This window comes from Phoenix dactylifera, chromosome 3 (assembly GCF_051530095.1).
Source record: "Phoenix dactylifera cultivar Ajwa chromosome 3, Ajwa_hap1_PhDact_Kaust_v1.1, whole genome shotgun sequence".
NCBI lineage: Eukaryota > Viridiplantae > Streptophyta > Magnoliopsida > Arecales > Arecaceae > Phoenix > Phoenix dactylifera.
The window spans coordinates 605,244-618,702 of record NC_143192.1 but is presented as its reverse complement, the minus strand read 5'-3'; the positions used below and the strand labels follow the sequence as shown (position 1 = coordinate 618,702).

The 13,459-nt window shown below is 37.4% G+C and overlaps 1 protein-coding gene and 1 long non-coding RNA gene across 4 annotated transcripts; both read left to right on the top strand.

The window, feature by feature from the left end:
• The first annotated feature begins 310 nt into the window (after positions 1 to 310).
• On the top strand, positions 311 to 6,996 carry LOC103720444 (pectin acetylesterase 8-like). Of its 3 annotated transcripts, none has more exons than XM_039123906.3 (13): positions 311 to 598; positions 2,461 to 2,582; positions 2,782 to 2,864; positions 3,103 to 3,232; positions 4,193 to 4,272; positions 4,428 to 4,514; positions 4,587 to 4,711; positions 4,901 to 4,961; positions 5,149 to 5,202; positions 5,280 to 5,357; positions 5,701 to 5,806; positions 6,148 to 6,293; positions 6,598 to 6,996. In XM_039123906.3, the coding sequence occupies exons 2-13, from the start codon at positions 2,462 to 2,464 to the stop codon at positions 6,718 to 6,720; spliced, it is 1,194 nt and encodes a 397-aa protein (XP_038979834.2). In that variant the 5' UTR covers positions 311 to 598; position 2,461; the 3' UTR covers positions 6,721 to 6,996. The 3 variants fall into 3 exon arrangements, with proteins under 3 accessions (XP_038979834.2, XP_088573450.2, XP_089785510.1); XM_088717324.2 differs by having other exon boundaries at positions 349 to 598; positions 2,529 to 2,582; XM_089929384.1 differs by lacking the exon at positions 311 to 598 and having other exon boundaries at positions 2,529 to 2,652.
• Positions 6,997 to 9,804: 2,808 nt separating this feature from the next.
• Positions 9,805 to 12,979, top strand: LOC120104500 (uncharacterized). The gene is made up of 3 exons (XR_015975989.2): positions 9,805 to 10,838; positions 11,145 to 11,250; positions 11,440 to 12,979. It is a non-coding gene; the product is annotated as an uncharacterized LOC120104500 (long non-coding RNA).
• Positions 12,980 to 13,459: the final 480 nt, after the last annotated feature.

Genomic DNA, 13,459 nt, shown 5'->3' with positions numbered 1-13,459 from the left:
AAAAAAAAATATATTATGAAATGATATAGAGTATTATGCCATTTTTAAAATTATATGGGTAGAATCTACGAAGCAACACGAGGTGGTTGGTGGGCATGGTGCAGGATATTTAAATAAGCCTTGGCAAAATAGTTTTTAGGACACGTGGCAAGCTTCTATTGTCTTGGTTTCACGTGACAGGGCACCGTGCAGGTCTATCTCGGGTCTTGCATGTCACGGGGCTCAGGAGGCAATGCCGGTTCGGTCAATCAATAGAGATAGCAATATCTCCGCACCATTAACGCAGTGAATGAGAGAATCCAACCTCCCTGTCCCGTTATACTTACCTCCGCCGTTACTTGAGCGCTGAATAAGGGTCCCGGAGGAAGGTAATGCTTTGTTTGTGCCGAAAAGAAAATTGAAAAGAGAACATGGCCACCGTCTTTTTTTTTATATTTTTTATATACGGGAGAACCTTTTCCTTCGGACAAGGTATTGTTTTATATATGTGAACAGGGGTCTTTTGTCTCTTTGCCGTCATATACCAAGGGAAATTGTTTCAGATTTCCGGCGGGAAAGAGTTCATTGCCGGACTTGGCGGGGAACCTTCGAGTTTCGGGTAGGATCTCCAGACTCCCTCAGTTTCAATCCTTTGCTCTCTCCTTTCTTCTTGATAGGCGCTCTTATAGAAAAAAATGTGTTTTTTTCTTAAAAAACAGATCTGTTTGGGCAAGATACTGGTAGAGATCATTCTTGTCTCACTCTTTTTTTTTTTTTTTTGAAGCGTTAGAAATCGATGAATTTAGTATTAAAATTGTATGCTATGAACTCACAATGGATCTTTTCCCTTCGTTTTTGTTTTTTTTTTGATGTATGGGATCAGACGAGGTCGTTTTTTAAGTTCTTACTAAGGAAAAATCGTGGGGAAAGTCAACGCGATTTGGTTTTGAGTCATTTGGAAGTGTCAAAAATCAAAGAGTTTAGTAATACGAGCTCAAAGATGGACCTTTTGCTATTTCTTTTCTTGAATTATTGGATTGGAAGAGTTTTTTTTTTAGTTTTTAAAGCTTCTTCTTTTGCCTTCTTTTTATATAATTTCTTGTTTGGATTTTTTTTATTTTTTTGGGCTAGTGAATGATCTTGGTTTTCCCCTATTAGAGGTTTTTTGGGTGTATTCTTTTCAGTGAGCCTGTAATGAGATCTGGGAATTTTGATGGGAAACTCTGTTTTCGAAGTTTTGATTAAACGAAGCATGGCTTTGGTCATGATTATTTAAACATGAAAAGGCATGGATTTTCCCAGGGTAGGTGAATCATATGGTGAAAGTTGGTCGAACTTTTTTAATAACTTTATCTGATAATTCTTTAACGGATGAATGAGGAATGTACTAGATTTCTGAAAGAAAGATGGTATGAATATTTTTAATACTTCATCCTTCACAGGCACACACATATATCAATCAGATAAGGTCCTGCAAACATATCAAATTTGTCTTACTTTTATCATTGCATTTAATCTCGCCAATACAATTCACTGCTAGATTTTCATTTTAGCAATTTAAGTGTTTTAGTTCCATTGAATCTTCAGTAGTTTCTCTGTCAGCCTTCTTCTTTTTTTTTCAAGGATTCTTTTCCATCTAGGTAGAAGATTCTTTTTCTGCTTGGTGTTTTACATTAGAAGGCTTTTGTTTTCCAATTTGCGCTTCAGGGCTCATTTCTAGCAAACAATCTAAAGACGGCTGCATTTTTTAAGTATCTTCTGAAAGGTGACCTGATATTTAAATTTTTAGCCAAGGAAAGCTAGGCAATGGGATCCAAAGGGAAAAAAAATAAGAGGAAAAAAAAAAGAATTGTTTTGGCTTTTGGATCATGAACATCGAATGACTTAAGTTAATAAAATTTTGTGGCTTTGAGCCTATGCAAAATTCGATCACCTGGTAAAATTTCGTTGGGTAAATTTTTTTAAGCATTTAGAGAGGAAGAAGAATTTCTTAATAAGGTTGGAATATATTTCTCCCACAATCTAGAGCTGTATACTGAAAGTTAGATCCATTGTGTTTTCCCTCCCCTTTTCTCAAGAAAAGAAAGTTAGATCAATTCTTGCTTCTGACTATTCTGGATCTACTTATGCAATTCCATGATTAAAAATTCTTAAATTAAAACTGCTAAATTCTGAATTTACTGCTTCCAATTTCAAAATAATAGTGTAGCTCATGATTAGTACTTTAAAGCTTTTTTTATAACTTTTTTTATTCAAAAAAGTCTTGGAGTACTAACTATGGGTAAACTAAATCAACCGAATGTTGAAGAATTATTCGAGGCATCCAACTTGTTTCTGTATACAAGAGTTATTGGAGCTAGAGCATCTAATCTCCACTATACTTCTAATGTCAATACATCAATTCATACTGCACCAATTTTAAAATATCACGAGTCTACAGACTTTGTCTTATTATAAATATATATTTCTTTGATTCTGCAGAATGGTAGATGCTAAATTGCGTACATGGATTTATGCTCTGATTTGTTTGCTGATGTTTCTGAAAGCAGAAGGGTACTTTGTGGACATCACGTATGTTGAAAGTGCCGTGGCCAAAGGAGCAGGTGAGAATAAGTCATCATTACTCAGGATTCTCCTCCCATCTTGATTGGCTTCATTGATTTAAACAAAATAGTCAAGCACCAAACAAGCATCCTTGAGTATTTTCTGAAATAATCTTCCTTTTCTAATTTGTCTCCTCTTTTAGTGGTTGGATTTTAACATGGAGCCACTGATCTCTTACCTACGTGATGCATCATGCAGTTTGTTTGGATGGAAGCCCCCCAGCTTATCATCTGTCTCCAGGTTTTGGATCAGGGGTGAACAATTGGTTGGTACATATCGAGGTCAGACTATATTTGAACTGTTGATCAAATATACTAGCCAATGTCTATTCCCCTTTCATGCGTGTTCATAGCATCCGTTCTTCGTCAAAAGAGCGATTGGTTGTTGCTATCTCATGCAAATGTTCAGTTCCCACTATTGAGATTTATCTTCATCCGTTTCTGAATTCATTGTACTCAAGATTTTTTTTCTAATATAACAAGAATGGCTGTCACTTCAGTATTTTCATTTGAATATCAGGGAGGTGGATGGTGCAACAATGTAACAACTTGTTTAGCCCGCAAAAGCACCCGTTTAGGCTCTTCCAGACAAATGGTGAAACAGATTGCCTTTTCTGGGATTTTAAACAACAGGCAAACATTTAATCCAGGTATGGCATTTAACAACTCTCTGTTGTTTGTTAAATCGGCCATTGCATCGCTTTAATTTCTTTTGATTTTTCTAAACCAGTCTCAGATTGGGATATATTGCAAGACTTTAGTATTTGTGGTGATAAAATATTTGCAACCTATATTTCAACTAAAAATTCAAAAGTTAGAAACTTTACCTGCATCAGATTATATTGCTTCATGTTAGTTCCAAAATAGTATTGATTCAACTATACCATTAAGTAAAAAAAAAACTTTATCCAATCTGTCTCTTTCTTCATGTACACTGCACCTAAGATAGATTGATAATTTTTTTGTTTCAAGCTATGTAGATCTACAAGCCAAGCTTCATGTCAGTAAATTTGGATGCTGTGGGAAATTATAATGATTGAACACCTTAATGGCCCATGCTTTCATTTCAATTTGCTTAAAAAATCTGCACCATGATCCCTGTTCTCCACTCCTAAGTCAAATCAGTAGGTGACAACAATGAACATCTTTGTCTGCATTAGGCCAAAGCAAAAATCCATTAGCTGTTTTATCCATGGATCTTCATAAAAGGCCAGTCAGTTAGTGTTAGTGAAAGGTACAACAATGATGAATATCTACAATTGGTCCTTACCTTGAAAGTTGCTGAATTGAATTGCAATGAATTCTTCTTGTTGTAACACACTGGGATATACACCAAGTTGTCTTCAACTATATAGAAATGTGATATCGGTAAAAACTGACATTTCAAGGCCATAAGATTGTTTTTTTCTTAAGCAAAACAATGTTGAGACAGGCAAAGAAAATATTCTTATATTTCTAGCACACATTATTGTCTTCTCCAAGCACATCAACATAAAGAGCACTCCCCTATTCTGGTATTAATGCTATCAAAACCAATATACATTCGGTGAGTAGTTTTTGGTCTCAAATTATTTCCTGGCAACTTCAGTTGATTGGAATGTGATTTCCAGACTTCTACAATTGGAACAAGGTCAAGGTTCGCTACTGTGATGGTTCATCATTTACGGGAGATGTAAAGAGAGTAAATCCTGTAAGTTCAATCTAGTGTGCTCTCTCTTGCTGCAATATTATCTATATTGTTAAATGTGAGAATAGAGAGGTTTGCTCATGAAATAGGCTTAAGATCATGGACAGAATTTGGAACATATGTAAATTAACTTTGTTTCCATGCATGCATCTGATTAGACCACCAACCTTCATTATAGAGGAGCAAGGGTATGGCTTGCTGTTATGGAAGATCTACTTGCAAGGGGAATGAGCAAGGCTGAAAATGTAAGCTTCTCTCAAGGCCTAGTTTGTTGTGTTTACTATGAATTTCCTTTATGACACTAATAGTGATTACAGGCTTTTCTCTCAGGCTGTTCCGCCGGTGGATTGACATCCATTCTACACTGTGACAACTTCCGTGCCCTTTTACCATTGGGTACCAGAGTTAAATGTCTTTCAGATGCTGGTTATTTTATCAATTTGTAAGTTATTCGTCCTTTGCGTACTTGATATTTTAATCGGAGTGTTTGACTCACACCTCTAATCAGCTTCAAAAATACATTAATAAAAGACCAGCTTCAAAAATATGGATAAAGATTGCTAATCATGGTTACAATATGATGTCAAGTTTTTACTTACCATTCTATTTGATGACATCTTGCAAATAACAGGAAGGATATTACTGGAACAGAACACATTAAGGCCTTCTTCAATGATGTGGTGACGACACATGTATGCCCCTAATAGTTTCATAACATACAATAAGTGTTTACTTAATATATTTTCGAGGCTTCTATAGTTTCTCCTTAGAGATAAACATTTAGGAAGTGAAATTGTCATAATTGGTGCAACCTATCTTCTCTGGTGTTCATTGTAACTATTATTTACCCCAGTTGACTGGTTTATGCATGTCTTTTAGGGATCAGCCCAGAATTTTCCATCTTCATGCACTTCGAGACTGACACCAAGCATGGTTTGTATGTCTAACATCAACAAATATTCCACCAACCCTATTGTGCTATCTTACCAACACTTTCAATGAAAATGCAGTGTTTTTTCCCTCAAAACATGGTGCAGAAGATACGCACACCACTTTTCATATTAAATGCTGCATATGATTCATGGCAGGTATGAAATTAGTCTTGCACCAAGTGTGTTTTATTGCGCAGTTTGATTTGTAAGTCAATTTACTAAGATTTTGAAGAACAAGCAACTATATGCATGTGCCAGACAGAATATAGTCAATGTAAATATTCCCTGAATGACATATTAAATTCCTTTTCTTACACTCAAATTATGTATGTTCATATAATGTTCACGTAGATAGCTTTTAGATGATATTTTGATCTAAAATGATAATAAAAAAAATCTCCGATCTTTCTTTCTTTATTCATCTTCCCTTCAGGGTGAATGAGCCATTGCTTGATGATGCAAACTACATGTCACTGAAATCTAGGCCTCCCCATTGCAGATAAAAAATATTTTGGTACCAGGTGTTGCTGATCCTCATGGTACGTGGCATGACTGCAAGCTTGATATACAGCAGTGCTCTTCATCTCAACTTCAAACCATGCAGGGTTAGTACTTAACACTCAACTTAGTGAAAAATCTAGTCCCTTTTTGCAGTGAAAAAAAAAATCTAGTGAATAGCTCAAGTTTAAGCATCTGAGAAAGGCATATATCTGCTTTTAGCAATTAAACTTTTGGATAGAATGTGTTCCAATCTACAAAAGATGTCTGTTCTGATTTGATTCATTGATTGCATTCAGTCATTTGCAACCAGTTGTGAACCATCTTTGTTTAAGTATATCATATTGCAGTGAGATAGAGTTGTAAAGTGTCAGACAACTGTTCTGAAGTTTATGCAATCAGTTGCTCAGTTGAATGATGTTATTGACAAAATCATTTGCTATAATAGGTTTCAGGACACAATTTCTAAATGCACTGGCTGGATTTGGGAGCTCTTCTTCTACAGGCATGTTCATAAATTCTTGTTATGCCCACTGCCAGTCAGAAATGCAAGAGACATGGCTAAGTTCTAATTCTCCTGTGCTTGAGAAGATTGTAAGATCCATTACCATATGCTATAGATTGTTAGATAACAGTACAAATTAGTGCTTACATGGCACTCACCCTCATGTCTCTTTTAATTTTAGCATTACTCTCTTTCTCTGATTGACCAAATATATCATGTTAGATTTGAACTTTGGGTTCTTGAGGTAGTTGATATCCCTCTAGGTGGAGTATACAAAGTTCTGGTTAGGTTATTTATTCTCCGAGTGCTAAAAGTTATAGAAATTAGTTGTCCTCCAAATTTCCTAGTTTACTATATATGTTAATGTTCGATAACCTTTTTTTTTTTTTGCAGCCAATTGCAAAGGCAGTTGGAGACTGGTTTTATGATAGGATTGCCTTCCAAAAGATCGACTGTCCTTACCCTTGTGACTCAACATGTCACAACCGCATCTTTGAGGACAATTCGGAAGCATAGCAATTACAGTATTCTCCATTATTATTCTCATTCATCATAGTACATTTTTTGCAATAATTAAAAGCTCAAAATTAGAGGAAATAACAAACAATTATGTTTCCTAGAATAAGGCAAGGCACATCAGCACCAAATTTTCGCTTGTGTCTTGCTTCATGACTCATGCATTTGACATTATTCTTTTAAGGAGAATGGAGGGGCCAGATCCCAACTGGTGTTTTCATTAAGGGAATGTATGGAACAATATATCTAAATATCAATCAAGTTCTTTATTGCAAAGTATCGTATTGGCAAAAGAATCAGCAGATTATACAATTGTTTTCCTGGCTCCTAACTTCTTCAAAATTCAAGCTAGATATTTTGTCAACTTCTCGAGAAGAGATGTTGCTTCCAGAACTTTGAGCTTACCAAGCATCATAATTTTATGTTTTATTTTCCAGATCAGGTGAAAAGTGCTAAAGTACCTTAATTAAGTTTGTGCTGGTCTTAAATTTTGATATTCTGGAGCATCTAGGAGACTAGAAAAAAATCACTTTAAATTTTGAGTCATGGATTTAATTGAATTTTGTTATTTTATGCAGAGAACAATGAGTGTTAAGATAATTCTTGTTAGTCTTTGATATCCATGATAACACTATATGCTGGAAGATATCATGGACTCAAGTTCCTCTTATTACCATAATTCTCCTATCACAATAATAATTCTCTTCTAAATTATCATAATTGTTGGGTTTTTCTTTTGATCTGGTAAATTACCATGATCATCATAGAAGGAATGTGTCTTGCTCATTCAGAGGTTATTTTACATCCTGTATCATAGAGTTTGATCCATGGGAATCGATTGTCAGACTGCAAAACTTGCTGGTAATGCTGTCAAATCTTTCAAAAGCTGCTTGTTTCTTCATCTGTTGCTTTGTGAATTATCTAGTTGATGCTTCTTAAAGATTCAATATACCTTTTGCGATGCAAGTATTCTAACTTGCGCCGTGTAACTGACAAGTGACTTGAGTCAGAGTTGGTTTTGATTACAGTGAGCTTTTACATGAAGAATCACTCACATATCGATAACCAAACCTTGTAATTGTTCCTATTTGTGCGGTTTCCTCAATGGAAATACTGAAACAAGTTTTTCTTTTATTTTCCACAAAAATAATCTTTTGATATATTCTTTCCTGCAATTCTAAGGATTCCTAACCCTTAAATTCTCTTTATTAATGCAGATTCTTTACTTAAATCAACTCAACCTTTCAAATACTGAGGTTCTTCAAAATTTGTTCTTAAAACTCATCCTTTCAAGGTATATTAGCATTCTTTTGGGTATTCAGTGTTGCCCCACTCTAAGAAAGCTTATCTAATGATACCTCCCTTTGCTTAGTTTGGCATGGACGGTTACAAAGGATCCATGTGGCTCCCACGTTACTGGATCAACTATAAATCTTTTATTGCTACCACAGTCATGTATAAGTATAGCAGTAAAACATGAGACACCCACTTAGCATGACTTTGCAAAAGAAAATCGGTGAAGCAAATGCATCAAAGGAAAGCAAAATCCGGATCCTATATAGAGTGACACATCTTTAGCTAAAAATTGACGAATTGATTAAATGATACAATCTATAATAAGTGGTGCTGCTGATCTACTTCTTGGTCTGCACAACATCATCTTAACCTCTTGGACTTCATTCTTTTTGCTTTTAGAGATTCCGTAGGGAATAAAATAACAGATACAAGGTTGTTGGGCTATTTTCAGCCTTTCCTCACACACACCAAAAAAAAAAAAAAAAAAAACACGGAGGGATTGAAGTGGAACCAAAATCCAATAACTTGCTACGTATCCTTCTTCTTATTCTTTTTTAGCATTGAGTCCAGATTTTTTGCCCATGTGGTGGGGATAATGCATGAGGCAAACCCGGTCACCAAAGTTATGAGATCATGTTTGGTAGTAGTAAATACTTGTGATATTGGTACTTGCCTTTTTTTCTAGCCAAGATACTTATGCTTCTCCCATTGTTGATTCTTGTCTAGCAGCACAAAAGATAGCAAGAAGAGAGGAGTTATAGCGCCCGATCATTGGTAGGGAGGACCTAGGAAAGAAGCCTATCTAGCCTAAACTTATGAGGGCTTTCATGATAGTTCTTTGGGCCCCATTCTTTTGTGTCACAAATAGGTCATACCCTTGAAACCCTTTGTGGGCACAGTAACCACCTGGGTCTTTGCAGCCTATAGTCCTGTGGATTTCAAGGGCAAGCTTTGCCTTTCTGCGCAAACTTTTTGGCGAGATCATTCCATCGTCTCAAGTCGCAAGGGTACCCTACTATTTTAGGGATTAAGCCACCATGTTCTTGAACCAAATTGGATCACAATTTGTGAGATCATTCATCCCCTACTGTTTTAGGGCAGAATTGCGCAAAGATCTCCGAATATATATCATTCTGAAATTTTTTAAGAAAATAACTTGTTTTAGAGATATCTCAGTACCTTCCGCCAACCCCTTTATGCCAAACGCTGTTCTAGGCCTTCCATGTGTGCGGGTCACATTCTAGACTTCTAGTCACACACCTCCATGAGCGCGGCCGGTGCTCGATCTTAGCATGTCTCTCTCGATGGTCCATTGAGTTCATCACATCGCCTACCATCAGGTTCTACGTGAAATGAACCAACGGCTAATGTTCTTTCGAATTACACCCGAGCCAGCCTGTATCCGATCCAGGGGCGGTCCAATACATTTGGAGGTCTAAAGCGAATTCAATGAATAAGGCCTCTTTTTTTTTAATAATATTTGTTTTGATAAGTATAAAATATTTTAATAAATGATATGGAAATAGATAGCTATCATTTTCAGTTTAATATAATTTTTGAATGGAAGCACAGAAAAATAATTGAAAGGCCCGTGAAACTGATTACATAACTGAGATAATGCTCGACAATACTGTTTACCATGTCAAGCAAGAGCAGAATTGGAAAAGGTCATCAAGGTAAAGAAAAGAATTTGTACAGGAAAGATCTCTCTATAAGAGAAAGTAGGGGCATTATGGAAAATTCACTTCATCTAATTAATAAAAGTCTCATCCCACCATCTCATCTCCCGTTCAAGTGAGTACCCCCAAGCAGCAACTGCAACATCACATACTCACAGCACGGCAGCCATTCAATCCCCCTGGCCCCCTCCCTCCTTTTCTCTCTCTACCAACCAAGGGGGAGAAGAAGCCGAGAGGAGAAAATTGAAAGAATCTCCACCCTCCAAGAAGTCGATCTCCAATCCCCCTATCTTTCTTCCTGATGGCCCAGCTGGATCAGGAGTAATGTGAGGGAAGGAAAAGCAAGACCAAAACCAAAAAAAAGAAGGGATGAAATATAAGAGTGGCTTCAGACGTGCATCAAGCCAACCAAATCCCTCCTCTCTCTCCTTCTCTCCACCCAAAACAAAACTACTGTCCCCAGCCTGCCACTTTTCCAACGGCTAGTCGGCCCATCAGACCCGACGCCCTGCCTTTTCTTTTTGAAATCAAGTGACCGTTGTGAATGGAGCGCAGCCAAGTATTTAAACAAAAACCTAGTCTACAGTTGGGATTTCCCTCTAGCTCTAGCTCTATCCGTGCGGCCCATCAGACCCCACGCCCTGCCTTTCCTTTTTGAAATCAAGTGACCGTTGTGAATGGAGCGCAGCCAAGTATTTAAGCAAAAACAGTTGGGATTTCCCTCTAGCTCTAGCTCTATCCGTGCGGCCCCCGGCCCCAAAGAAGGCCCCCGCTGCCGCCGCGCCGTTCTACGTCGCTGCCCAAAGAAGGCCCCGCTACGTCCCGAGCGGCCGCAGCGGCGGCGATCGAATCCACCCTTCGCCCCTTCGGAGAGAAGCCGATTGATCAACGATTCAACAGATCAAGTCCTCCTCTCCTCGGCTTCTCCGCTCTAATCAATCCTCCATTCCTCCTCTCGATCAGAGTCGATCTTGTCGCTTGTCTCCGGCTCTAAGAAGGCAAGAACCTGCCGTCCCACCCGCGGAAGAGTGAAGACCTTCACCTTCAGTTCGTTCTGGTTCTGCCGTTTTAATTCTGGACCTTGACGGCGGCCACCCCCGGGCTCCCGGTCGACCGGACCACAACCACAGGACCACTAAGCCGGTAAGCCCTAACTCCTAAATCCTAAGGCCCCCTTCTCCCCGGAAGCCGGAAGAGTGAACTCAGTGAAGACCTTCTTGACTTCTTCGGTTCTTCCCCGGTTGATTTAGTCCTGCATTTTGAACCAATTTTTTTTAAATCAACTGATCTTTTTTAATTACATATGAAAGGGTACATGTAACTAGAGATATTAATTTTACCTGAATAGGGAACTTGGTAATTATCATTTTTTTGAGGGTATTTTGGGTAAAAATTGGAATAGATGGAATCCTACTGAGAATACTTCAATGTTCAAATCATATGTTGTAGATTTGTGAGAGCAATTCTTTTGTGAACTTGCCAACACCATACACTGATTACTGATACACATGATGTCATCCACAAAACAGCCAGTTTGAAGCTTGAACATAAACCTGTAAGCCTTCTCCTCCCAGCCATTTGTACCCCTTTTTTTTGAACATAAATTCTTCTATTTCATCCCGCAATGGCAAACAGCCAACAATTCCCACAGCATCTCTTTTTTTTCTTTATTGAAACAATTCCCACAGGCCACAGCATCTCAAAATTCAAGATATCAGTCACACCAGGTTTTCTGTGATTGTAGATAACTGTCCAAATTCAAGAAGACAAATATCGGCGATACAGCACCGTTGTCTGCCCTCTGGAACAGTAAGATTGTAGAATTAGAACCACAGGTATGAGCCCTTCATTGGTTTCTCTTTCTTTTTATGTGCTTAACTCTGCTTTCACTAATTATATGCTCATACTCAAAATAAGCAGCTAGAGAAAATTTCTAACACCTAGAAAAAAAAAAAACTTCACGCAAGGGAAAAAGAGCAGTGAGACTAGACTTCTTCAAGAAGCAATATCCTAGACACAAGCTTTAGAGTAGGGCAAAAAGCCTTTGAAAAGATAGCTGATTTTATCAGTGAAAAGAAGTGCTTGGTTCATAACGTAAAGATAGCTGTTGATATTTAAATCATGTACATCATGGTCCGATATTTAATTCAACTTTAGACAAAGAGTTACTAATTTTATCAGTGAACTGTACATTTATGTGTGGATTTTGATAAACTGAATGATGATTCCCAGTGAATCCTTTTCATTGAAACTAATAAAATTCATAATGAACAGTGCTTCAAAAATTTCCCCAGCTTACCAGCTAATAGATCAATTTGTTGCCATGCTTGCCATTTTTGCTGGTTGCTAGACCCACTAATTGTTGATGTGCCTGACACTTGTTCTATTTGTTGGATGAAGTTATCAACTTTTCTGCTTATTTGCTTTATGATAGTAGAGATTATTGATATAGTTCCCCTGTCATGACATTTCGTTGTTGAGCAACTAAAACTCTTTGGTTCGAAGGGAAGTTGGAGGATGGAGGAACAGGATAAGGGAACCAGCTCATTTCTGGTTTCTTTGGCTCCTCTCCTCTCCTCCCCTCCCTCCTTTTCCACTTATGGTATTAGAGCCAAGTTCGGGCATTGCTTATTTCATATAGGCACAGGATAAGGGGAGGCTACCGGTAGTATTGAGATGCCAACTGTAATCCTATAGGATCATAGGCGAGGTCTAATATATTGAGAGCTCTTGAGCCAACTACAGGGTTATTAGGAACTGGCATAGCCAGAATGTCTGGCTATATGCATTGAGGTATAATACAATACATACTTAATATCCTCCTGGACACGGTTACTAGAATATGTAAATACTTAATATAACACTGTACATATTTAATATGCCATGGTACATAGTTAGTATACCATAATACACTTAATGTACCATAATACATAATATATCATGATATACACTAAATATTCTATGGTACATTTTTTTTTAATAAAAAAAATCCTCACACGAAAATAATATCCTTGCCATTGGTCAAGCAATTTCTCACAAGGAGCAGCACAAGAAAGTTCGGTTTGAATTTTGATTTATGATGCAAAACATAAATAGGTTTCTTATTCCATCTTCTCAAGTTGCATTGATGATTGCTTGGTATGGATTCCACACAGAATATAAGTCCGTCTGACCTCTACCCACAGACAAAGACAGAATATTAAGGTTATATTCTTGTCTGTTGGTGATTGAGTTTTCAAAGGAGGAGAAAAGATACTCAAATTATGAAAAAAAGAAAAAGAAAATTCATTTTGACTGGTAAAGCCTCATTCTACTAAACTGGCCCCCCAATTTAACTTATAGAGCACTCATACCTTGAGCACTCATCCTTGCTAAGACCAACTCTTTTCTTTTTTCCATAGTTATATAGGGGTAAGCTTTGAGTTTTTCAATATTTCTCATCAAATAATTATACTATTAGGGTTTCATTGCCTGCTCAATTGCACATTTCTTTTTCTATCTTTAACTTTGTCCATGCATTAGAGCAGCTAGCCACTAAATCTATTAACATTGATTCAGCAGTCTTCTTAGAAGCTTAAAGGAAAGTGGCTGCTCGAATATGGTGCAACTGGGGGTTGCTTTGGATAACATAGCTATGCCTAGAGGCTAGTGTTATATGTTTTTATTTATGATTTATTTAGTCTGATGCTAATTGCTGGAAGTACTCCTAGCTAACGCATGTCGGTTTATATCTTTGCCATGTTGGTCCACTTCTCTGTGTGGGA

Excerpts from the sequence above, each read along its gene's own strand:
- LOC103720444 (XM_039123906.3), top strand. The coding sequence starts at position 2,462 with ATGGTAGATGCTAAATTGCGTACATGGATTTATGCTCTGATTTGTTTG. Across the intron at positions 4,273-4,427 it reads ATGTAAAGAGAGTAAATCCT|ACCACCAACCTTCATTATAG; the intron begins GTAAGTTCAATC and ends GCATCTGATTAG. Across the intron at positions 4,712-4,900 it reads GCTGGTTATTTTATCAATTT|GAAGGATATTACTGGAACAG; the intron begins GTAAGTTATTCG and ends TGCAAATAACAG.